The sequence below is a fragment of the Hippopotamus amphibius genome, chromosome 6 (assembly GCF_030028045.1).
Source record: "Hippopotamus amphibius kiboko isolate mHipAmp2 chromosome 6, mHipAmp2.hap2, whole genome shotgun sequence".
NCBI classification, from domain to species: Eukaryota; Metazoa; Chordata; class Mammalia; order Artiodactyla; family Hippopotamidae; genus Hippopotamus; species Hippopotamus amphibius.
The window spans coordinates 57,369,075-57,396,666 of NC_080191.1; the positions used below are offsets into that span (position 1 = coordinate 57,369,075).

Genomic DNA, 27,592 nt, shown 5'->3' on the forward strand with positions numbered 1-27,592 from the left:
CTATCTGAGAGCAGAGACTTCATATCTTCCCACAGTTACCTACACACTAGGCACTCTCTCTCCCCAACCTCCTCCTCATCAGTACCAGCCACAGTAGCTGCAGCCACCAATTACTGCACACATACTATGCGTCCAGCATCTGGCGCTCAGCGTGCATCATCTAATTTAATACATTCAACAAGCCCATGAGGGTTACTCTCATTATTATTATTCACTTTTGACAGATGAGGAAATTGACAGGTAAAGAGGTTAAGTCACTTGACAGCTGGGATTTAAATCTCACTCTCTCTGACTCAAAGCCTCTAAGTTCATCAATGGGCCTCACAGTTTCCTCACTTAAATTTCAGCAGATTAACCCATACTGGCTGCATGCTAGGTACTGGGAGATGTAGGTACCCAGGTGCTGATCTAGGTATCTACCTGTATGTAGTCTCAAGGCCTGTTATTATAGAGCTCATACATTACTTCTAAAACATTTCTGAACTTTTTTTTAAGAATCATTTCTTTCAACCAGTCTCTTCTCACATTCATCCTAAGTGCTAATAGAGACTTCAGAGCAGATGTTGTTTTGTACCCAGAGACCATCTTTCCTTTGTGGAAATGTTTTCTATCTCCTGGCATTGCTAAGACCTAAAAATAAAACTAAGAAAATTTCTTCAAGATATGAGTATATAGTTTTATAACTATCTTTATAGTTTGAAGATATAAAACATATCAACAGTTCAAGATGGCAAATTCAGAACTATACAATGGAAGACTGTCTAATTGAATTGTACTATTTAGAATTATAGTGAAACCAATAAGGAATTTAAAGAAAAAAACCCAGCAACTTTAATAAATGATGATGCTATTTGAAAATAAACAAGTGTTGTTAGAATTCTTACCAAGCCTTCCCCAGGCTTAATGTTTGGTAAGTGAACTTCTTCCAGACATGCACACTGGCTCATAACAGGATCCGTGGTAGATCGAATTGTTTTGTCACAGATGCCATTTAAAACCTTGACCTAGAATTGGAGAGGCAAACAGGGAAGGTTCAATCATTAACCAAGTTTATCTCCAGCTGAATTTTTTTAAAAATACACGTCACCTATCATCTTGAGCTCTGGTCGTGATAATACCGCTCAGTGAACACACGGCACTTGGGTTCCATATTTGCAACGTGTGGGAACGGTGCCAGCTTTGCTTAAAAAGTGTACCTTTTATATTAACTCATTTACGACCACTGAAGTGCACAGGCTGGGAGGAAAACCCATTTCAAAAGTTAAAGAGAATCGTGTATTCCCAGCCATCTGTGTGGTTTTTTAGGGATCGCTCATATTCTCTGCATACCAAATACTGACAAGGTAAAAAAAACATACTTTTTCCTGCACCTTTTTTTAATAGATTTTATATTTTAAAGTTTTAATTTTAGAAAAAAACTGAGCAGAAATTAGGGTTCTATATATTTCCTTCCCTACCCCAACAGTTTTCAACACAGTTACATTACTTTATTTAAATAATTGTATGTTTGCTATTCTATGTTTTTTATGTTTTATTTTTTATTTATTTATTTTTTAGCTGCATTGGGTCTTCATTGCTGCACACAGGCTTTCTCTAGCTGTGGCGAGTGGGGGCTACTCTTCGCTGCAGTGTGCGGGCTTCCCATTGTGGGTTCTAGGCACGCAGGCTTCAGTGGTTGCAGCACGGGCGTCAGTAGTTGTGGTACACGGGCTTAGTTGCTCCAGGGCATGTGGGATCTTCCCAGACTGGGATCGAACTCATGTCCCCTGCACTGGCAGGCAGATTCTTAACCACTGTGCCACCAGGGAAGTTCCACAGTTATATTATTATAACCATCAATAATGACAAAACTTTATTAACATCTTGCATTGGTGGTACATTTGTTACAACTGATCAACCAACAGTGATACACTATTGTGAACTAAGGTCTGTGGTTTACATTAGCGTTCACTCTTTGTGGTGTACAGTTCTATGGGTTTTGACAAATGCAGAATGTCATATACTCACCATCACAGTATCACAGAGAATAGTTTCACTACCCTAAAAATTCCTTCTGCTACGCCTACGTGTGTGTCACCACCCCCACCCCCCACAACTATGAACCCCTGGCAATCACCATCTTCTCATGGTCTCTAGAGTATTGCCTTTTTGAGAATCCCATACAGTTGGAATCATACAGTATGTAGCCTTTTCAGATTGGCTTCTCTCACTTAGTCATATGCATTTAAGGTTCCTCCATATCTTTTCATGGCTTAATAGCTCATTGTATTGCTGAATAACATCCCACTGTCTGCATGTACCACTTTGTTTATCCAGTCACCTCCTGAAGGACATCTTGGCTATTTCCAAGTTTTGGCAGTTATGATTAAAGATTCCAATAACATTCTGCGCAGGTTTTTGTGGATATAAGTTTCTTTCATTTGGGTAAATACCCAGGTGTACAACTGCTGGATGGTAGGGTAAAAGTATATTTAGTTTTGTAAAAAACTGTCACAGTGTCTTCCAGTGTGGCTGTACCATTTTGCATTCCCACCAGCAATGAACAAGAGCTCCTACCGCTCCACATTTGGTGCTGTCACGTGTTGGCTTATAGTTAGCCTAACAGGTGCATAGTGGTACCTCGTTGTTACTTTCATTTGCAATTCCTTCATGAAACATGATGTTGAACATCTCTTCATAGACTGATCTGCCAGCTGTATATCTTTTTAACGAGATGTCTGCTTGGATCTTTTGCCCACTTTTTAATTAAACTGTTTGTTTTCTTATTATTGAGTGTTAAGAGTTCTCTGTGTATTTTGGATACAAGTCCTTGATCTGATATGTGTTTTGAAAACAGTTTCTCTCAGCCAGTGGCTTGCTTGTCTCTTCCTCTTCAGTGCATTGATGGAGCAGTGGTTTTCATTTTAATACAGTCTACCTTATCCATTTTCTCTCAGGGATCACGCTTGTAGTGTTGTATCTAAAAAACTCATCGCCAAACCCGAGGGCACCAAGATCTTCTCCTGTTATTTCCAGGTATTTTATAGTTTTACGTTTCACCTTTAGGTCTATGATCTTTTTAGCAATGGCTCGCATCCTCTGAAGGCCAAACACTGATAAGGTAAAACTGTAGAGACGTGAGGATCCCTATTAAGTGGTCTCCGTGTAGAAATTACAGTGGCTACATGTAGCTATTTCTCCCAATCAGATTCATCCAACCTTTCAAAATTAAACAACCAAAGAAATCAGGAAATTCCAAGGAGTGATTTTTTTTTTTCCAAGGGGGAGAATCCAAGAAGGGACACTTTTTACATTCCTCCAATGTGTTTTGCCTCCCTATTTATGGAAAATATATTTATAGCAGTTTCATTGCTAAATTCCTCAACATCAGTAGGAGGAAGGCCTTATCAAAAGAGCACAGGCTGGCTTATGTCAAAAGGAGGAAGCGATGATGAATTGTTACAAAATGCTCTTTAAACAGTCACAGCGTATCCCCCTTCATCATAAGGTTTTTGCCAAGTTTTTTTTTTTTATCAAAATGGTCCTAAAGTGAAATTTGCACATCATTTTAACCCTGATTAACAGGCTATTTAGCAACTGAAGTATAACTGTGCCGTGATGAAGAAGTCACAGTGGGGAAAAAGTAAAGCAGAGACCCCACTATACCTAATTTTAGCCCAGGAATTTTCATAGTAGTTGGTCTTGTTGTTAAATAACTTTTATGCTTCCCTCTCCACATAAATTAATAGACTCATATCCCAAAAGCCAATATTTCGAAGCATATCCTGAATTAATTAGCCTCAGTACATTTACCTTAATTCACATGATTCCCACTGTTTTGGGAAAAGGAATTTTAGAGTAACTCTTAGAAAGTATACTTACTACAGCCAAAACTTTATCCTCCATTTCTGCCACAAGGCAATCCTAAAGGAAGAAAGAAGAAAATGAAAACTATTAGAGCTAAAAACTTGCAGAAACTGTTGGCTCAGCTGACTAGATATTTCCTGGGGTCCAAGGAGGTTGCTGACACACCTCTCACCCTGCAGCCTGGGCAGTCCTGGACCCTCCGGAGGAGAGACCTGGACTGGAGAAGAGGGCAGAGCAGGGAAGGAGCTGACATTCGACTCCTCCTAAGGTTTCCATCTCACCTCACCCAAGATACTAATCACCCAAGAAATCCACGTGACCAATTATTTAATCGGAAAGCCTACAAAAATCACCTAACTGAAACCCACCTACTGTCCAGACTGTACAGAGAGTAGGAAGCCAGAAATCAGCATCCAAGAAAGTTGACAGTGGCTCTCAAATGTGGCCACAGGCTGAGCTAGCACTGGGCCTGCCCATAAGAATAGCTTTCAAATAAGGGCTTGAGTAAACTTAGCCACATAGTTTATTTTAAGCACCACTGAGATTAAATCAGATATTTCAGTCCTTAATAGATGAAAAGGTTCAACAAAACGTTCATTAAGATGCTGCCAAAAAAGTGGTTCCTGTGGTATGCTATTGATGACATTAAATAATGGGCTGGAATGCAAAGCATTGTTTACTCAGCTTAAGAACAAAAGACTCGGAACCTTATGAACCCAGTTAGCTGATTATAGGAATCACCATTGTCCTGTGGAAAAGCAGCCAAAGTGAAACTGCCAATGTGAAACTCTCAGTTAACCTTCTAGAACGTATCTACAGCAGCAGATTTCAATCTACACGGCAGAGTGAGTGCAGAAGAAGAGGGAGACCAGCGAGGTTCTTGTGGGTTAATTTGGCACCGTTATGTATAATCCCAAACTGGGGCCCCCGAAGGAAAATGTGAATTCTTTTGTGTAAAGGAAGGATACTGATGGACTCTGTTGGATTAATGAGACAAAGATGTTCACTTCAATCAAAATGTCATTTTAGGTCATTTTTTACTGCCACTGGGGATAGGGGTACAAATGTATGACATTCTACCCTATGTGATTTTATAATCAGATTTTCGGTGCCTTTTTCTTAAAAAGTTTTAAAATTTTCTCTACTATGTAAAAATGTGGGAAATAATAGCACTCTACTGCTCCCCAAACTCATCCTGACTCTCAGGAAAAGAGCAACCTAGTGAGAAAACACTTAAGAAAAGAAATTTAGGAATGTATTTTTGCATGTGTGAATCTGATGTAAATTCAAACTCAGGAGCAACTTCAGTAAAATACAGAAGATTACGGCTCAAAAACATACTTTTCCTCCTCCATCTTGTACGTGGAACTAAACCATCAACCTCCATGATGGCCCCTCCCCTACTCACACCACCTAAAGGACAGAACTCTTAAATAAACGCAACTTCAGCAAAACAGAATATGTATACAGTCTCGTGCTAGAAATAAAACTAATGATCTGTGTTTATGATTTTTTCATGACAAATCCCCCAATGATACGAGGGCTACCACCCTCGTGAGGTAATAACCCACAGGCAGAGAGCTCCTCTCCATACACCAGGGCCCAGGCGTCAAGGTGCATGGTTCCTCGTACTTGACTCCTTGACGGATCCGAGGAGCCACCAAGAAAATGGGCTCCTGGTGGGGACGGAGCCAGCGGCTGAGGACGTCTCCTGCCCGCCCAAACTGTCCAAGGCAGCGTGTGAAAGGGCCTGCTTTTTATCTTCCGCCCCCCGTGAACGTGGGTTCCCACACCCATTCCTACTGGGAGGAAGCAGCTGCAGGCCTGACTTCATGCTGTTTGGCGTGAAGGCAACAGAATGGAAAAAAGAAGTGCTGGAACTAAGTCAGCCCCTCATGATTCCGACAGCAGGCCTGAACTCTGTCACAGTCCTCGGTCACCTGGGTCAGCAAACTCAGGCCAGCCAACCTGGCAGAGGCCCAGCCAGGGCAGCTGCCAGCTGCCCCTTCCCTCTGCTGCTCTTCCTTACTCTACCTTCCTACTAACGGAGGAGCCTCGGGAGAGGGGTTAACCTCTCCACGCCTCAGTTTCCTTCTCTGTAAAGCAAGGATGATAAAACCTGTCTCAGAGAACTGTTGAGAATTAAACGTGATGGCATGTTAAGCAGACAGTCCACACCTGAGACCCCACCAGCGCCCAAAACATGGTCTCGTGACGTCCCCTCCTCTACTGGATGGTAACCTTTTTTTTTTTTTGGATGGTACTCGTTCTTTCCATTCAGCCTTTCTGGGCTCGCTAGTGCTCATTTCCCCCATTTCTTCCTATACTGGAACCCCGTACCTGCCACTGTCATCCTGTCTCTCACCATCATGGTTTCAGTTTTCACATCCTCGCAACTTCAAGAGGACAGACTGAAGACAGAGATCAGAATCCCTTCCCGCCGCAGGAGACTTCACCTGAAATCATAGCCTGAAAACTGGATGGAAGGTCCATCCCATGGACTCAGAGTGGGACTACAGCCCAAGCACGCTTAAGAGAAGTGTGCAATATACATGAATCGCTTTGCTATACACCTGAAACTAACATAACATGGTAAATCAACTACACTTCAATTAAAAACAAAAACAAAGTTAATTAGTGCAAACAAACAAAAAAAAACGTGTGCCATTTCCTCACAAGGGGAAAAAGCAGCAACTCTTTATCCTTCCAATCAGGAGAGGTACATATTGTCATCAGAGGGAAGGAGGCAGAAGAAGTACAAGAAAGAGGAGGGGAGAGTGGCAGTATGTGGACCAGAGAAAAAAGAAAAGTGACAAACAAATGCTTCTTTTTCACAGGCAGGAACACGGAGAATAAATACTCTAGAAGAACATGTTCCTTGTCAGTAGAAATAGACACAGCTTTTATCCCTTCAATTCCCCAGAAAAAAGCAAGAAATGGAAAAGGCAGGTTTCTTCTTAAAAAGTCAAAAGATCTTCTGCCAAGGAGTGTGGAGAGAAATGCACTTCCCACAGTTTTGAGAGGGTGTGAAAACCCTGGCAAATTCAGCCTCGCTGCTGCCACGACACTGCACACGGAAAAAGACATTCCACGCATCCTTCAACTGTGCACACAAATTTTACCACTTACCAAAGCACCTATGCTCTCCAGTTACTATAGAAAACACATGTTCGTCAAGAGCTAAACACGTTTTTTCAATCTAAGTTCATAAAATGACATTCCCACACATGTTTACACATTGCCAGTCTTAATCCTTAAAAATTGTTCAAATTTAAATCAACCAAAAAATACCAGAAATACCAACATGTTTGTTAACTTCGTCTCCTTCTTAAACCATGAAGTTTGGTTCCAGAAAACCAGTACCAGAAGAGATTTTTCTATTTCCTACTATAAGCTATGATTTCTTAGGTAGGCACTGTGCTCTACATGTATCTTATTTAATGTTTATAATCTTTTGAGGTAGGTATTATAATTTTCTAAATATTTTATATTACTTCTCTAGCTCTAATTTTACATGAATAAATAAATGTGGTCACATCCATGCTTTTGGTAAATGAAAAAGTGTTTTCTTTTCTTTGGCTTGGCTCCCATATTCTCTCCCCACTTTTCTCCCTGCCAAAGTAAACCCAACTTTTCTTCCAAACTGCCCGCTATATTTATATATTCCTTTGTATACAGGTTTTCAGATGCACTGCATATTACAAACACATACATACATACATTTTGAAAATTTTTGGTCACCATTTATCTTCATATTAGGCCTTTTTTCCCCTTTTTTTCTTACTCTACAATAATTGTAGAAATTCCAGCAAATCACCTGGTAAGGTTATCTGTTGGTATTCCCATTTTACAGATGAGAAAATTGAGGCTCATATGTTTGAAGTGACTTGTTCAATGTCTCAGGGCTAATTAATGGTAGAGTTAGGATTTGAACCCTTAGCTGTCTGTCTCTGAAGCATATGCTCAATGAGCACCAAAGGGAAAACAAAAACAAAAAATAAACACAAGCAAAAACAGTACCTCTTGTGTCTCTTAAGTTTAGGTTAAATGTTTCCTGACAAGAGACAAATTCTCATCAGCTTATTTGTCAAAAGCATTATCTCATTCATTTAAACACACATTTAAAAAGTACCACGAATCATAGGCCAGGCGTCATGCAGCCCCAGTGAGCAGGGGTAAGTGTGATAAGGATGTCCAGGGGGCACCCTTCTGAGCAGGATCTGTACCCCTGGGTACCCTCCACCACCAATGCCAGGACTTGGTGGCTACATGATGAATGCACCACGACTGGTATCAGACGCTTCCTGTCAAAATTATTTTACACACCGTAAAAAAGAAAGAAACTAAGAGTCATTTTATTGCTTGGAATGCTTTCCTAAGAACGTGGCCTTAAAAGCACAAGATGAAGTCACACGTGCCTCAAGTTCAAGGGCTGCTCAGGACTAGACCTTAAACAACAGCCAAACTTCACTCTTCATGTTCCGGGAACAGACAGAAAACACATGGCTTTTCAGAACTGCATCTATTTTATGGCATGGTTAGAACTGAGGAAAGGATGTTCTTTACTTTTTGCCAAATCAGCAGTGGAAACAAACGTGCAATCGCAGAATTTTCGAACCAAGTGGGATGTGAAAAAGAACAAGTTCTTCCTTACATTTTACGGCCTCAACACAATTCAAAACTAATTTTACAAGCGTCTGCTATGTGCCAGTTAATATCTTCCTGGCCTTCACTAAGATGCAAAAGGCTGGCCCATGAGCTGTGTGTGAAATTGACGTGAGACTTCCAAACCAGAACATTTGTCAGTGTGAGAATCACCCAGGTTCTCTGTCCCTCTGCCACAGGGACAAACAACATAAGACACTGGTTGTTCTGTCAGCCTACGACCCAAAGTGAAGCAAGCGGAAGCAGATCCCGCAGCTGACCCATTTGGATGTAGACAATCCAGGAATAAATTGCTGAGGTTTGGGGGCTGTTCTTGCATCATCACCGAGCTCCTCTTGACTGACGGGTAAACTCAACCACCAGAGGTCAAAATGAAAAGAACATCAACAAGCAGATACAGTAACATACTCAGAACAAAGATTATGGTGAAATGTAGTTACTCCAGAATTTCTATTTAAAAAAAATGAAGTGCACTAACATTTTAGAGAGAGAATGGGACTACTGGTGCACCTATTTTAAAGCGAAAGAAGGTAGTCTTTGCTGTAAAGGCCACTGGTCATTTTTCACAGAAACTACCTGTATAATGCATCTAACTTAAAGCCCTTCACCTCGCCCCAGCTCTGACGGGGGGAAAAAAGAAAGAAAGGTACTTCATACCTGCATGTAAACCCTTTGAAGAAAAGGAAAAGGGAAAAAACTTTTAGAAAACAACAGTGATGTACTGACCTTCTGGACGGTAGTGGTCAGGTCCAAGCAGAGCTGAATGATTTTATTCTTTGTTACTGAGAAATCAGTGATCCCTGTAAATGGAGCCCTAGAAAGCAATGAAAATTCTCTTTAAAAAAAAAGTAGAGAGGATGAACCCACTGGGATCCCACACTGTGTGTTAACAAGCACAGCTACACAACAGGCTGGTTTAATTTGTCATGTAACTGTTTCAAGTAACACACAAAATAGGAATCTGAATAGAAAAGAGACAGAGAAGTTGTAGATAAAAACACATCCAAAAATGAGCCAAGAGAATGAACATCCCTTCAAAAGTCAACTAACAGCCTTCATACAACCAATCAATCATGTTTAACCTCAGTAAAACTCACTTTAATTCTTCTCTAAGCTAAGGTTAATTTGTTCCTGCTATTCACCTTCTCAGGAACTTCCAAAAGGACCCTAAAATGGACAACTGACCCTGAACTCCTGGACATGTCCAATGGTGAGGGCAAGAAAGGGGCAACAGTTCCTCTTCCTCAGGCAAAGTACAGACTTCTGTGCATCTCAGACCCTCCTCTTATAGGACAGTAAAGCACACCCATCACTCACCGGTCTAGCCAAGCTAACAAGGCTTTGGCAGCACCTATGAGCTCCACCACAGAAGTCAGGAACTCATTGGGGGGCTTGTGGGACGTGTTCCCATCATAAGCTGGACTTTTCCTCCGGCTACTTATGTAATTCTGTAAATTGTGGGAAGATGCTCGCAGTTTCAAAACCAAGTTCTTCATATTATCGGTTTCCAGGCCATAATTCTGGAAAACAAAATGAAAGGGAAAAATTCAAAACAATCAACAATGTCCGAACTCACATAATAACTCAGAAGCCTACCAAGTCACCTGAATAACTCCTATGTCAGCCACAAAACCCTACATGATTTACCTACAGTGTTGATCTCACCCACGTGGGCCACGCCAGCCTTCCCGCTGTTCCTCCCATAGCCTACTCTTGACTCAGGGACTTTGTTCTTCCTAGTTTCTCTTCCCAAAATGCTCCTCTCACAAATTTTGGAAGGACAGCTCTTTCTTATTACTTACATCCTAATTAGCCCAAATATTCCCTCCTCTTCAAGGCTTCCAGGATCATCTAGAACAGTTTCTCAACTGGGGCCGTAGTGACATTTAAAGCCTAACAATTCTTTGTTTGGGTTGGGGGTAGAATTCTTATAGATTGTAGAATGTTAGCTGGCTTCTAACTCATTAGACATCAGTAGCATCCCCCGTCCCCAGCTGTGACAAACAAAAATGTCTCCATACACTGCCAAGTACTCCTGAGGTCACTCTCTAGCCCTCACCTCTATCACCTCTGAACCACCTTGTTCACTGCTGTCTTCCTCACTCAGACACAAGGTCTGCAGGAGCTGGTGTACATTACTCACGACTGCATTTCCAGGACAGCAAATGACGTAAAGCAGTCATTGAATGGAAGAATTTCCATCAGATGAGACTCACACAGAAACAGAGCAGCACTAACTAAACATCAATTCACCTGAAAGGTCATTTCTGTCTCGTGAGCTTCTAACCTCTGTTCTTTCTGAACAATGTTCGACTTACTTGGGCGCTTTTAAAAAAATCCATCTCATGTGACAATGCTGCCCTAGACGACTCTCTTTCAGATAGAGAACAAATCCCAAGAAATGACAAGAAACAACACATAAATCTGACATGACTTTGAGGGGAGGATGAATTTCAGTATTCAATTGCATGTACATGTCCTAAATTGGTGTTCCATTATTTTTTAACAAAAAAGTGAAAATATTTCTGGGGTATATTAAACTATGTCAATAGCATCCCAAAGCAAGAATGTGGTACCATTTAAAAACTGGTTATAATATATGGCCAACACTATTGAACACTTTATGCCAGAAACTGGGCTAAGTGCTCAGCAAATATTATCTCAGGTAGACAGCTTATGAAGTTGGAAGTGATATTATCTCTATTCTGCAGGTGAGGAAACTGAGGCACAGAGACATTTAATAAATTCTCCAAAGTCACACAGCTAATTGGTGGAGGGGGTGGGATTCTAACCAAGGCAATCTACATCGAGGGTACAAATTTTGGGTCACGATACCTTATACACCCACTTCCATACTCCCTGTCCAGGAATGGGCAAAGTGATGGGACAGAAAACAGGATGGACACTGGACAAGAAAACAGAGAAGAGGCCAGTCATCCTGGAGCTAGCACAAACTAACAAGCTGCTGAACCCCCCTAAATTCTATCCCACCCTGGCTCATCCCCTCTGATGTGTTAGAAGCTTCTTTCAGCTGGCTGCAGCCAACCCAGACCTCACTCTCCTGAGAGGCCAGCTCTTGAATCTGATCACTGTTTTTGTCCCCACTGCGTCTAGCCTGTCCCTTGGCCCCTCCTTTGTTTCAGCCCCATTTCTAATGCCTCAGGGAGGGGTGAGCCATGTCCCCAAATCAAGATACATAAAGCCTAAATATACCAGGGAGTCTGTGAGAACTTTTTTCTTTTAGCGAGATGAACAATGGTAAGTAGGAACAATAACAACAAAAGACAATACCCTGAATGAAAACATTTCTAACTTTAATTAGATTTTATGTGAAATTTAAATTTATGTGGCATATTGCTTCTTAATAAAATAAAAAATAATTTTTTTAAACTCTAGATAGAAAAGAGTTAACAATTATAAAGAAAAAAAACTCTTCGGATGTATTAACTGAAAACTGTCTTTGCAAGCTTTAAAAAAAAAATGTAGGACTTCCTAGGTGGCGCAGTGATTAAGAATCCACCTGCCCATGCAGGGGACACGGGTTTGATCCCTGCTCGAGGAAGATCCCACATGCCACAGAGCAACTAAGCCCGTGCGCCACAACTATTGAGCCTGCGCTTTAGAGCCCATGAGCCACAACTACTGAGCCCATGTGCTGCAACTACTGAAGCCCACGCGCCTAGAGCCCATGCTCCGCAACAAGAGAAGCCATGGCAATGAGGAGCCCACACGCCACAACAAAGAGTAGCCCCCACTCACCACAACTAAAAGAAAGCCCCTACACAACAAAAAAGACCCAACACAGCCAATAAAATAAATTAATTAATTAATTTTTAAAAAAAGAATTGACTTTTTTTTAAAATGTAAATTTCATAACAAAAACGAGTCTTCCGCATTAACCTCATATTCATTTCATTTTTTTTTCCACTGTCATTTTCTGGAAACCAAAATATGGCAGTCTTTCAACAGAGAAGACAAAAATAAGAAGATGGATTTTCACCATGGCTTTTTAAATCAGAGAATCAAAGACTCACAACTGACTGGATAAAGAACCACATGACACAGTTGGTTTCAAAGGACTTGTGACTATGATTAAAGGGAACTGTCCCCTTATTCAGTTAATTTTTCAGACTGCCTACTTATAGCAAGACTTCTGAACTACAAGCAGGAAACTCGGCTTTCTATAGCCAGTGTCACCATCAATTACTCAGAACTTTTATTACGGTACACAACATTTATTTCCTGAACTCAAAGAGGATTCAATGCATTTTAGTGTTACAGGAAATTTTAAACCTCAATCTTCTACAAACCTAGCACTTTTAATATTAAAATATAGGAGTAGTGTAGCTTGTTAACTGGTTCTTTTCACTTCCACTCAGTTTCGTTGATTCTTTTTTTTTCCTCCCAAACAAATCATGGGACTAGAAGGATGGACAGACATAGCTATAATAGATTATAATTTTTAAAAGCAGTAAAGAAGGAATAAAGTAAGGAAGGAAAATTCCTTCCCCTTCCACCCCATTCCATAATAAGAAGAGAACAAGAAACTGATTATATTAGCTCCAAAGAACCTCTACTGTAGAAACATAATCAGGAAAGGATTATTGACTTAAGTGCCCCACAATGAGAGAGGGTCAATGAATAATTTCTCGGACCAGATTTGATTATTCTCACTAATCTTTTCCCTAATATCGGTCTCCTTCAGAAATTGCTTAATTTAAGATATCAAGAAGGTACAAACTAAGAAATGAATCTCCAAAAATCTAGCCACGTACTAAAAACCTTCCACCGAGATCTCACCCCATTAGAAGTTAGCCATCAGGGATCATTTCCTGGTCTGGCTAAAGAAATGACACATGAGACAGGAGAAAAGGAAACAGGCAGATTCTCACTCTTCTGGTGTCATAAATTGTACATATTTTAGCTAAGGACAAACCTTATACAACTTCTCCCACCACTTTCTTTTCCCATTCCTACTAGCTCTGTGATCTAACACGTGGTGATTAAGGAGTGTCACAGACACACAATCAAATCCTCTTTGCTGACTTGGGTCAACTGAGTTAACCTAAGAAGTATACTTCACAGTTTAATACCTTCATATGCAAGATCAACTTAAATACAAATTGCCAGCAAAGATTGCACTTCCTGCACAATTTCTCCCCATAACAAAAAGGATGACAATTGTTAATTGTTGGCATGGCTGGGTAAACGATGAACAGTAAGTCATCTCAGGGGTATGCAAGTGCACAGAGGCACGCTGGGCAGGTAGATACATTACAGGTATTTCATTTAAGCAGACACGAAGATGGCATCACTTCATATCTGTATGGATTCCAACTTTGTTCACTTTCTCAGCCTACTTCAACCTTAAAAGCACATCTGTCCCTGCCTTGGTCTTCAGGAAACTAGGGTCTGGTTTATCGGCCAAAGAAAATGGGTTTTACAATTATAATTTTTTATCCTCAATCCCACCCTAGAGACTAATGCTATCCAACAGAACTTTCTGCAATGATGAAAATGTTCTCTATCTGTACTGTCCAAATACGGTAGCCACTGGCCACAAGTAGCTACTGAGCTCTTGGAACGTAGCTGTGTGACTAAGGAACTGAATTTTATTATGCCATTTTAATTAATTTTAATTTAAATAGTCACATATGGCTAATAGCTACTGGAAAAAGCAGCTCTACAGCCTGTCCCAGTGACCCTCCGCCCCAGATAGAGGGGAAAAAATTGGGCTCCAACTTTGAACTCAATCCTTGGAAGTGGTCCTGGTTCTGCCTCAGGAAACCAGTCACTCTCCTAAGCCACTCCAGCCAACCAAGGTCAGTGTTCACAAGAGGGAGTTCTTCTTCTTGCTGCCTATCCAGAACCAGCTCTTTGTGGCCCATCTGCTCACTGATTTTGGAATCTTAATCAATAGTTGTTCCCTATTTTATGTTTCTAAAGATCCTATCGGCCCTTTCCTTTCCAAAACTTTCCAGTGGTTTTGTTTTTTCCTCCCCCTCTCTTACTTCTAATTCTACTCATTTCCTGTCCATCATAAAATCAACATCCACTAAACCGTTTACATAAAAATGTCTTCTGTAGTGCCAGGGACAACAGCAAACACATATTAACTGTCCAGGGGATGGACAGTTCAAGGCAAAAAATTACCACCTAATTTATATACACAAAGATCTATATGGTGCAAATGGATTAAAAACAGTATAATTAATAGATGCATTATGATAAGAATATTTTAAAAGGAGATTATAGCAAGGCTAAAGATATTCTAGTGAAATGCTCTAAAACCCTCCCCAACCCAGAAAAGGCACACTCATTTAAGAACCCTCCATGACCCTCCTGTCAATGCATTCACTGGCACTCTGCTACACAAAACATGTTGCAAATGAGTCTGAGGTCAAAACTTTGTCTACAGAGGAAATTAGAAGGAAATCGTAGGAGATAAAACACAGCTTTAGGTTCTGGCATTTGTCCAGCTTTGTTCACTTTAGTCTAATATTTTAAGAGGTAGGGAAGGGGGAAAGCAGAGAGGCAGCTGTTATGTTAATTATCCCACTTGAGTTCACAAGGTGCCTCCAATCCATCCTGCCTCCCCGCCTCCCATACTGTGGATTTCAAAGTAATTTACCTGCCCTCCAAGTCCCTCCAAGTGAAAGAGAGGATCTGAAATAGCAGAAAAAGCCAAAAAGGAACATTCCCAGAAAGTATATAAGACTAAACTAAAACATGGCTTACTGTATAAAAACATACAGTTTTAATCATAAACAGGACATCTCCTGGGCAGTGCAAAACACTTAACATGTTAGTACACAGCCACGTCTAGGGGAGCGTCACTGTACAAATGAGGAAAACAGACACCACCATCTCCCTGGAGGTCACAGAGCCAGGAGTGTGCAGCCTGGATTAAAATGCAAAAGTCTGCCTCCCAGGCCAGCACTCACACCACTTGGCCACAGCGTCTCCCTGGTGGCAGCTCATTTATCAACCACAAATAATTTCCCCATTACTTTCCTAAACAAGAGCAGCGCATCTCGGAGCAGAAGACAAGGCTCTGTCCATTTTAAGAAGAAGAACACGCACCACGCAGCAAGTGTTATATAATCAACGGAACGCAGACCAGCCACGGCAAAATAATCGGCAGCACATTTTTTCCCACCATTCTCAGTGATGTAATTGTATATACCCCTGGCTCAGGTTCACAGCATAACTAAACCAGCCTGGATGCTGCCGAGTTTGTCCAAATCCTGACGGTTAAGGAAACAGCATCCTTCGCGTGGCACCACGGCAGACTGACATGGACCCCATCCTATGGCAACCAGTTTATAAACTCAGTGCCCTTGGAGGTGGTTTTGGCCCACACCTAAAAGAGCTATCACCCACTCGGCCACAGATGTAATGAAGAGTCAGAACCTGGCAGGATTTAACTCACTCATGTTCAAGCCAAAACTCAGTCATCTGCAAAATGTAACTGAGTTCACATTCTTTCCCATCTAGCTGCCATTTCACAGGGTGATTATTTCAAGCACCAGCATCAGTTATTGAAATATCACAAATATCTGTGAAACATAAAAATGCTTTCTATAGTAACAAAAACAGACACGGAAATCAGAACCTATTTGTCATTTCAATGTAGAAGATGACGTTCATTCAGGGCCATCTTCATCTTTTTATTCTTTATAAAGGATAAGAAAATAAGATGAATACAGAATTTTTTCCATAGAAGGCAAGCTCTTTCTGTAAAGGCCAAGACAGCAAATATTTTAGGCTTTGAGGGGCCACACGTTCCCTGTTATAAGTACCCAAACTCTGCCACGGTAGCACAAAAACAGCCATGGATAATACTTAAACAATCAGGGAATGGCTGTGTTCCAATAAAACTTTATTTACAAAACGAGACAGCGGGCCAGATTTAACTTGCAGGCCATCGTTTGCCAACTCTACCTAGCAAATGATTTCCTTTCTTCCCTTCTGATATTATCTTCAGCTCATGCTTTACTTCAATGGATCATTAAGAAAATAACCTAAAGCACAAAACCGTGGAGATTTATAAGGTGAGATTCTTAAATGTACGTCATTGCAGTACAGATCACCTTTTCCTGAACTAACCAGTGCACAGAGAAGGTCGACAGCCTCCAACACAAGTTCCTGGTGTCCAATTCGTGTGACACCCAGCTCCTCAAGATCCTGATGGGAAATCTGCAGCAGCTGTTCTCCATTTATCTTCTCCCGTTCAAACTTGTGGACATACTGCTGCAGGCAATCATCTAACCCTACCAAAAAAGCAGAAGAGTCCATTATTGTCATTTTGTTCCTTTACTCAAAACAATGCTCACATTTAAATCATCCTCAGGAATAGCCAATTATACTCCACTACTTGATTGTCTATACAGTGTGTATCCCACCTGAAGGACACCTTTCAAGTGACTCCTCTTCTTAAACAGATTTTAAATGTAATGCACAGCTTAAATTTTCAAACGGATCCCACACAATTTTGACAATTATCTTCCCATTCCCTTTCAGCTAAAAGAACCGAACATTAAGCCCTGCTGCCTTGAAATGCTAGTTATCTGCGGGAGACATATGTTTGTCTGTTTGCTGAGCAGTCTTCCTCAGGAACACCACCCCTCTCTCAGCCCGTGTGATCCCAATGGACTTGCCAATCAAGGTGATCTGCAGCAGTGATTGGCCACTCTATTCTACCTACCAGCCAATCATAGGTTCAGGGATGACCATGTGACTCAAGCAGACCCAATCAAAATCTTCCCCAATATTTGATATGTGAACATAGGAAGACATAGTCCCCTTCTTCCTTTTCAGTTAGATGTCATAAAGATACAACCTTGGGGATGCTGGCAGTCATCTTTCTGATCAGTTTGAAAAAATAAATCTATCTGAGACAAAGATGCCCTAGTAATATCAAACATGTTCCTGGATCTAACCCTGCTTAGGGATACTTCTAACTCCAGAATGTTTTACTTCAATCAAAATAAATTCCCTTCTTAGCTTAAGCTTATCTGTGTTGAGTTTCTGTCCCTTGCAACTGTCTCCTCTGATCCCGAGGAGAAGGTACCCGCAGTGGTACCAAAGAAAGACAATGTTAAATGGGTTAGCTTATGGGAATTTTTCCAGGTCAAACATAACTGCCAATGGTGTTGTATTTTAATGTTCTTACATAATGATTAAAATAGGTAAGCCTAATATAACTTGGGATTCTTTATTCCTATATAGAAAATTCTCTGGTCAACCCCTTTTAATGGTTTTTACTGGAAATTTTTACACTAAATCAGTTGATCTATTTAAGCCTAAATATAAAAAGCCACCTTAGTGTCTTAAAAGACTAGATTTATATAAATTCAATCCTAACACAAAGGATGAAAACTCAATTTAACTAAAAAAAGTATATGGAAGGCATGCTGCTGTCCACACACACACACACACACACACACACACACACTTCATTTACCCCTCACGAAAGCTCTCTACGTGGGTACTCCAAACTAGGAAAAGTAGGTGTAGACCCAGCACTCACTTTTGGCAATACTAAAGTCTATGTATCTCAAAATCTGATGCGCTAGGCTAACAATATCTCTGCCCCACTTTTTTTTTTTTAATTTTATTTATTTATGTGCCCCACTTTTTTGAAAGTTTTGAAAGTGGCAAAAGCTTTCACCTCCTGATAAGATGTAGAAAGAGGAACAATGTCCTGATAACCGTTTGGGACTATCAAATACAGGAAGAGTAGGTTAAGAAAAAATTAATTTTATGATAACTAGTCAGAACCAACCCATCCTCCCTGAAGTGACATCTGTCCAGCAAAGGGGCTCTGTCACACAGCAGCAAGACTGGTGACACTGATATGAGCCCAGCTCCACTTTGATGACCTCGAGCCACAAGTGGCCTCCCTGACATGTGAGTGGAGCAGCAACAGAGGCCACACAAGTCAGCAGGCATGGAGGGTGATGGCACCGGGCACCCAGGGCCGTCTGCACAGAACCTGTCTGCAGGAGGCAGCAGAGACAAGGGCGAGGAGCCGAGGAGAACCTCCTTACAACTCTGTTCCCATTTCACAGATGACTAAATTTGGACTGTGTCCACAGTCACACAGCTGGTAAGATGCCAAGAGAAGGATTTTGTTAGCCGTTTTCTTCAGCTTGATACAGACGAAAAGAGCTCAGATTCAAATCAAGGTTTGTTGACACAAGCCCTGACCCTTCTGTGTTCTACCAGCAAACACGAGATTAGAAAAATTCCTCTCCAAACACCTTCCTAAATAAGCAGTTTAATAATAATTAATTACAAAACCGTTATTATTAAAATAGAATCATGGAAACCTAGAGGTACTTAGAAGATACTTCACATTTTATTGAATCCAAAATATTGGGAAAGTATGGACAAAAGACTAATTACTATGAATTTTACCCCAAATGACTCAGCAAGTTTTAAGCCAGATCAAACCAACAGCCTACAATCTCCTCTCCTTTAGAATGTTTTCTTCCTTTGCCTGCTTTTAAGCTTTAAAAGGAATTTATGTTTTAACTTGTCATAAAAAGTTTGACAACTATATTATACATTTAAACGCTGTTATAGCTGAACTGGTCTTTCCAAGATTCATATGTTGAAGTTCTAATCAGCAGTACCTCAGAACACCACTGTATTGGAGATAGTGTCTTTATAAGAGGTGATTAAGTAAAATGAGGTCATATGGGTAAGTCCAAACCCAATATGACTGATGTCCTTATAGGAAGAGGAGACACACTACACAGAGAAGAACATGTAAAGACACAGGGAGAAGAAGGTATCTACAAACCAAGGAGAGAGGCCTCAGAAGAAACCATCTCTGCAAACACTATGATCTCAGACTTCTGGCCTCCAGAATTTTGATAAAATAAATTCCTGTTGTTTCAGCCACCCAGTCTGTGGTACTTTATTATATCAGCCCTAACAAACCAACACAAACCTAATAACACTTTATTTCATGTTCATCCACATGTGATAAACTCTTTCCTAAAATAAACAAGGCCCAATGACCAACATAATTGCAATTCATGTTTACTGTGCCAAACAAGTTCTTTGCTCAAAATACAAGAATAAAACTCATATTAGTTTTCAGGTGCAGAATAAACGAGCCCATTAAATTTAAAGTGAGGGAGGACTTCCTAGGTGGCGCAGTGGGTAAGAATCCGCCTGCCAGTGCAGGGGACACGGGTTCGATCCCTGCCCCAGGGAGATACCACATGCCGCGGAGCAACTAAGCCCGTGCGCCGCAACTATTGAGCCTGCGCTTTACAGCCCGTGAGCCACAACTGTTGAGCCCATGTGCTGCAACTACTGAAGCCCACGCACCTAGAGCCCATGCTCTGCAACAAGAGAGGCCACCGCAATAAAAAGCCCGCGCAACACAATGAAGAGTAGCCCCCACTCACTGCAACTAGAGTAAGCCCGTGTGCCGCAACAAAGACCCAACACACCCAATAAAATAAAATAAATAAATAAATAAATAAATACATTTATTAAAAAAATAAAATAAAGTGAGGGAAACATGCACCATGGATGTTCATAAAACTTCATCCCTGAATAATAAGTAGAAATAAAGATGAGGCCAGATTTCTCTAACTGTGAAAAGCTTCACTGAAGAAATAGGATTTCAGAAATAGCTTCAAGGCATTAAGGAAATATTTTGGACACAGAGAAAAAGGTTTGAGATGGGAGGTCTAATGAGGTTTCTGGATAGGATGAGAGAGAACTGAAGAAAACTGCAGAACATTTGCTTGAGAAAGGGCCAGAATCTCCTTGAGGATTCTGAGGAATATAAATGGTCTGACTTCAACTAATCAAAAGATCCCCGAGATGTAGGAGAATTGCTAAGTAGAAACACCATGTTGCTATCTACCCAAATACAGAATCTAGAGTGACTTAAAGACTCTCCCGTACAGAAACAACCTAAATGCCCATAAACAGACGAATGCATAAAGAAGATGTGGTACATATATATATACAATGGCATATTAGCCGTAAAAAAGAATGAACTAATGCCCTTTGCAGCAACATGGATGGACCCAGAGATTATCATTCTAAGCAAAGTATATCAGACAAAGACAAATATCATAAGATATCACTTAAATGTGGAATCTAAAAAAATGATACAAATGAACTTACTTACAAAACAAAAGCAGACTCACAGACAAAGAAAACAAACATGACTACAAAAGAGGAAGGGGTAGGGTGGGCTAAAGTAGGAGTTTGGGATTAGCAGATAAATACTACTATACATAAAATAGATAACCAACAAGGACTTGTTGTATAGTACAGGAAACTATATTCATTATCTTGTAATAACCTAAAATGGAAAAGACTCTGGAAAGGAATAGAAATATATGTAAATGTATAACTTAATCACTTTGCTAAACATATGAAACTAACACAACATTGTAAATCAACTACACTTCAATAAAAAAATTTTTAAAAGAAGACTTTCCCCTCAAGGGGCACATATATTGAATATGCTAAGTTTTAAATAGTATTGTCTCCAGTTCTATTATTCCAATACATGATGACCTATTGTTCAGTTATCCTATTGTTTAGAATACAATTAAGCATTTATAAACAGACAAATCAAACTATTATGCAGTCCCACAAAAGAGGGGAAAATGCCCAATTTCAAATAAACTGGTTTTAGAATTTGTAATACATTGTACACTTTAACCTATTTGTCAAATGTATCTATTTACCAGTTCTTTGCTTCAAGGAACTTACAAAAAGTCTAGCAGGACAGAGAGAAGCACATAATTAAATAAAATTAGATTAAACACATTCCGTTTACACAAATTAAATTAAACACAGAATTCAATGTGAAAAGAATCATGACGGCAAAGGAGAGGGAGTTCCCACAGAATGGAAGCCGCAGGGAGAGACGCCCAGACTTCCTCCTCTGTCCCCAAACCTGTAAATAATCCTACACTTTCAGAGAAATCCCAAAGGCAAAAAGGAAAAAAAAAAAATCTTATGATTTTTAAAAATACTATTTTATGATTTATATCAGACAGCAACAGGGCAGTGGTTAAGAACCTGAGTTCTAATCTCAATCCTACTTCTTGCTAACTGGGTACATGGACCAAGTTACCCAGTTGGCTCATTTGTAAAACAGAGATAATAATACTACTGTGATGAAAATTAAGTGTTAACAGTTATAAAGAGCTTAGAACACTGCGAAGCAAATACTTAGGTATTTCGTTCGATTTAAAAAGTGATTTATTCAGGTCCTCAATCCGCTAAGTGTTCGGAACAAAAGTTGCTAGACAGACACACAAACTCCCAAATGCTTAGGTAGCCCCTCTAGAGCAGAGTAAATTGGAGATAAAATAAAATCTCAGCAGCCCTTGTTATTAGCTTCCCTAGAATATATTCCCAAATTTGGGAGTTGCCATTATCATTGATCCCATCTAAAAATGTTTTAGGATTTATATCAGAACATAAGCACCATGAAAATAGAGGCTTCTTTTTACTCGTTGCTATTCCCCAGCATCTAGAACATTGCTGGTGCACAATGTTTATGAAATAATAACAATGTATAAGAAAGACAAAGAACTTCACCTAAATATTAATGTCATACCAATGCACAAGTTATCTGATTTTATTTTTCCATGCAAGAGAGTGACTAAAGATAACAGAACTATTGATTATGATACCAAGGTACTGCATGTTTCAAGATTAAAGGATGGGACTTCCCTGGTGGTGCAGTGGTTAAGAATCTGCCTGCCAATGCAAAGGACACAGGTTTGATTCCTGGTCTGGGAAGATCCCACATGCGGTGGAGCAACTAAGCCCATGTGCCACAACTACTGAAGCCCATGTGCCTAGAGCCTGTGTTCCGCAACAAGAGAAGCCACCCCAATGAGAAGCCCACACACCTCAACAAAGAGTAGCCCCTGCTCACCAAAACTAGAGAAAGCCTATGCACAGCAACAAAGACCCGATGCAGCCCCCAAAATTAATTAATTAATTAATTAATTTTTAAAAAAAGATTAAAGGAGGTCATTTCCATATTGAGAAATATTATAAACGAAATAAAACCCCAACAAAATTCCTATCTTTGACAAGATACTTGCCCTGTACTAAAGATTAGTTTTTATTAATTAATTAATCTCTCCAAACTGTGGAAAGCATTGTGTACATGAAGATTAAGAAGCAAGAGTAAATGCCCCAATGCAAAAAACTAGAGCTATTCTCTTTCTGTACGAGACTGAAATCAGATTGTTGACTAGATCAGCCTCTGTCCTGGCAGGTGCAGCCCACTGGAAAGACTTTCCAAAGCTATGCTCTCAACCTAGAGGCTCAAGTCAGCAAAAGCTCAAATTCCACAAAGACAGGCAGCCCAGAGTTCTTCTGACAACATTTCACATCAAGTACTTTGATCATTAAAGTATTTTTAACCAGAGGATTTTGTTATGCTACGTTTTTAAGGAAATGTGTTGATTCGGAAATCGATCTAACTCAAGTTTGTAGAATCACCTCTCATCCAGGTGCCCTAAAAGGGCCACCAAGTGACAGACGATGCAAACAGGGTTTGGGTATACTGTGTTCTTCAACTAGGAGAATCAATCACAGATCACACAAGCTCAATTTAATTCAACAACAATTATGGAGCAACAACCACGTACAAGGCACTATACTGGAGATGAAGCTCCAGTGCAAAGGAGATGAGGACTTAGAGAGGAGATTCGTTCCTGATGATCTGAACCAAAGGGAAGGAAGCAAGTCTTTGGTGGAACATTTACACCTAAATTACAATATTCTTGGAATTCCCAACACTTCTAAAAACATTAAATGGTAAGGACCTGACATCAAAGCTCCTCGGCCTTCTCAACTTACTGATACTCCTGATCGAATGTATTATATAACATCTCCCCAAAATTCAGAAGGGTGGTGTACTGTTTGGACCTCCAAGTTTCTTTCTGTGTAGTAAGCCACCCAACTCTACCCTAAAATGACTTTCTTTGTCATCCTGTTCTGTTGAAGTCTGTAGGCCTTAATTTTAAAACTAGCTGATAGGTGACTTCCCTGGTGGTCCAGTGGCTAAAACTCTGCTTTCCCAATGCAGGGAGCCAGGGTTCCAAACCTAATCAGGGAACTTGATCTCACATGCCACAACTAAGAATTCAAATGCCGCAACTAAAAGATCCTGCACACCACAACTAAGACCCAGTGCAGCCAAATAAATAAATAAGTAAATACTAATAAAAAAAAAAGTATTTGATAAAACTGGTTTAAATACAGCAGCATGAATTCAGGCAGTAACACCATATTTGAAACACTAGGTATACTCACTTTTAGCTCTAATACGTTAAAGGATTGAAGAATTCTTTTTGCCTGGTCAGACGGGCCCCTGACCCACTGGCCTTTCCTAATGAGTCAAAACTACAACCAGTGTCTCTAGGAAGGAGTGCGAGGGGAGAGTCTGTTACCAACCAGGGTTCTTGGCCTCCTCAATCAAAATAAGAAGCCAGACAAGAAATTTAAGCACGACTTTATTGGGATCCCTGCTGCAGGAGGGGGAGAAAAACAAGTAACAAGTTCCTTTGCTTGCTCCTGAGGGGGGCAGACTGGTTCCATACAGGGAGTGAGGGTGGAGGTGGGTCCAGGGGTTGGGCCGAGGGGTGGCTTGGGTGGTTTGGCCACCCCTCTGGTGGTGCTGAGTGCAGGTGGCATGCATAGTACCCTGCTTTTGCTCCTGACACCCTGTTTTTGCTCCGGGCTCTTCAGAAGTGGCAGTTAGGGTTTTGATCTTTTTGTATCTTATTGTCCATAATTTGCCCCAACTGCACATGCACAGGGTTATTTTTAGTCCCTTATAGTTTCTTTGTATTTTGTTTCTTGAGGAGACGTTTGTCCAGGTGCAAGCACTGCAACAAAGGGTCCCAGGTTCCAGCCTGTCTCAGCCCCAGGAGCAGCCTGAGGCTAAAGGATACAGCCAGCTGTGTAGCTGCCTCTGCACCTGCTGAGGCCCCGATGGAAGCACAGTTCCTCCCTCTGAATGTAGGAAGGCCCAATTTCCTCACAAGTCATCCTTTCTCCCCTGTCAGAACATCCTGTATCCGCTCTGAGGGGAGAAACTGCAGCCATGGCCTCCCTTCTTCGGCTCAGGACCCTCTGTCTCCCCCCACTGATCTCAAAAGGACAAGAAGCAGCAAGAAAAGCAAAATGAACTGCACACTGAAGGTAACACAAGCCCAAGCTCACTATCAAAAACAGTGAATTGATGTTTCTAATCAAACGATGACCAGATCTAAGAGAACTACTAGAAATATGGTATCACATCTAACATTAATGAAGAATCACACATTAAACATATACTTGCCTTGTGATTTTTTAAAAAATATGGAAATGCCTATTTCTTAAGTTAGGTTTTATAATATGCACTATAGTCCAATAGAATGTGTGTATTACTTAGAGATAAATGTCTGCGTACCGTCAGTGTGTGCCCACAAATTACTTCTGGAAAAGCACGATCAAAAATCTAAAGGCTACAGAGCTATTCAGTGATGCCTTCTAAATTCCGCTCTCTTGTCTAAAACTGAATACATCTCAAACTTAAATTCCTCTTCTTTCTCATCAAACCTGCCTCTGCCCCATTTTCCTTATTTTGGTCAATGACCCCAAGGCTTACAGAATTGCCCAGCCAGAAGGAGGGAGCCATCCTCCCCCTCTTCCAGATTCTTCATCCCCAGGACTTCAAGTCTTCAGGTCTTTGATTAATGCTGAGTATCCCTCCACTAGACCCCCCTCCGTCTTGTCTTACTGTCACAGCTGCCCGGGTTTCTAAAATCATCTAGAAACTGGTTACCATGCTCAGTCCCTTCTTCCTCTTACTTCATCCCCCACAATTACACCTGACCAAAACCATCCTCTCCTTGACAGATCCAAATCTGTGAGCTTAGCCTGGCATTCCAAGCCCTTGAGGATTTGTCCTCTTCCAAATACCTCTGCAGTCCTGCTCTTCTATAGCATTTATCCTTCCGGTGAGGATGTAGAAAGCGCCTATTTTGCTAAGTTTCTCCAAAAGAAACAAAGGTGTAACTCACAGATTGGCAAATACAGCTCACAGGCCAAATCCATCCCACTGCCTGGTTTTGGAGGTAAAGTTTTATAGGAACACAGCCACGCTCTTTAGTTTACATATTGTCTCTGGCTGTTTTGAGATACAATAACAGAACTGAGTAATTGAGACAGAGACCAAATGTCCACAAGGCCTAAAATATTTATTATCTGGCCCTCTACAGAAAAGGTGTGCCAAGCCCTGGTATAACCAACAGCAGCAAGGAGTACAGAGTGATGACAGTAAATCTGCTGACTGGAAAAACAGACTGGACTGCGAATGAAGTGAATCTGATTCTTTCCTTTTCATTTTGGAAGAATCATTTAATACAATTACATTGAATTAAAAAGCAAAGAAAATGTTTTCTTCCTCCCTCCCTCCCCAAAAAAGTCCTGAACATGTTTTTGGAGGCCCCTTACAACTTTTTATCCACTTTAATGTTTGTTTGTTTGGTTGGTTGGTTGCACCAGGTCTTAGTTGCAGCAGACGGTCTCCTTAGTTGCAGCATGCACGTGGGATCTAGTTCCCCATCAAGGACTGAACCCGGCCCCCCTGCATTGGGAGCACGGAGTCCTATCCACTGCGCCACCAGGGAAGTCCCTATCCACTTTGAATACAATAAAACTCACCAACTTTCAGTGTACAAGTCGATGAATTTTGACTAATACATGCAGCCATGTAACCACACCATAATCATGATATGAACATTTCTATCACCCCTAAGAGTTCCCTTGTGCCTTTTTGCCGTGTCAGTTCTTTTCCCACGGCTCCTGGCAGCCAAGACCTGCTTTCTAATGAAGGGAACTTGATTTCTTAGCTTGGCTTTAGTCCACGCCCCGCCATGCACAAGGCTGGCTAAACCACTTACTTCCGGTTCCCGGACCCTTTTGTGAACTAACAGGCTTCCGTTAAAACTGACACCCAGGGCTTCCTATGTGGCACAGTGGTTAAGAATCTGCCTGCCAATGCAGAGGACACAGGCTCGATCCCTGCTCCAGGAAGATCCCACATGCTGCAGAGCAACTAAGCCCGTGCACCAAAAAAAAAGAAAGGGAGAGAAAAAAAAACAACGGACACCCACACACACAGCTACTCGCTGCTCTGATTTTCTCAGTCATCCTGCCAGGCTTCTCCTCAAATATAATTTGAAGAAAGGGGACAACAACTAAATACAATGTCTGAAAAGCAGATTAAAAACTCTCCTACTGTTCAGATCGAAAGGTCTACACTCCTCCACTTAGTATGTTACCTGTACTTACAACTGCAGAGTATGAAGAAGGAAATAAACTGCCCAGAAACTTAAATCCCAAACCTCCCTCAGAGCCAAAAGCAATCACCAAATGAATGAACTTGGTCTTGAGAAAAACTCTGTCAGGTTTTCTGCCCTGATTAGAGCTGTGAGCATAGGAAGTCATAGCTGAGGCCCCTGCTGCCTTCAAAGCAGAAGCTGCATGAAATCCAAACATACCCACACATCCAGCCAGGAGGACCCTAGAAGCCCAATGAAGAACCAACAAAGCCCCTTCGCTGTGTTTACGGGATGGAGGCCACTGATTTTGAGGCGGAGGAACGCACTGCTCCACGTTTGGGGGAGGGGGAGGGCACCAAGCGGAAAGAACAGAAATGCTGACGACAAAATAAAAGTATCTGCTTTTCAACATTTGGGGAAAGCTGGTGCACGCATTATGGAAGAGCTGCAAAAGAATGTATCAACAAATCCAAGCTTCGAGTTCTTGTAAGAAGCAACAAAAAAACAATACTTTGTTTCTAAAGCAAACTCAGCTTTCTTGCTAGTAACCAATGTCTTCCAAGACTTTCTTCTAAGACTTACTTCACTCTGAAGACATCAGAAGATGTAACCAAAAAACAGCCACTCTTTGGGTTTTACTACATAAGTAGAGGATTTATTACTGAAATAAAACTTGGAAATAGCAAATATGTCCATGCCAGGATAATTTAAGGAAGTGAAAATAGGAGTTCAAGGAT

At 40.9% G+C, this 27,592-nt stretch overlaps 1 protein-coding gene across 5 annotated transcripts in view; it reads right to left on the reverse strand.

Annotated features, from left to right (window-relative positions):
* Nucleotides 1–27,592, reverse strand: part of CNKSR3 (CNKSR family member 3) — a 108,486-nt gene that overhangs the window by 32,515 nt on the left and 48,379 nt on the right. For 4 of the 5 annotated variants that reach the window (XM_057739940.1, XM_057739942.1, XM_057739941.1 and 1 more), the window contains exons 2-6: nucleotides 16,621–16,784; nucleotides 9,829–10,031; nucleotides 9,238–9,325; nucleotides 3,862–3,903; nucleotides 885–1,004 (exon numbers count right to left, since the gene is read on the reverse strand). In XM_057739940.1, the coding sequence (XP_057595923.1) occupies nucleotides 885–1,004; nucleotides 3,862–3,903; nucleotides 9,238–9,325; nucleotides 9,829–10,031; nucleotides 16,621–16,784 (617 nt within the window). The remainder of the gene's footprint in view (nucleotides 1–884; nucleotides 1,005–3,861; nucleotides 3,904–9,237; nucleotides 9,326–9,828; nucleotides 10,032–16,620; nucleotides 16,785–27,592) is intronic. The other variant, XM_057739943.1, reaches the window with a different exon arrangement.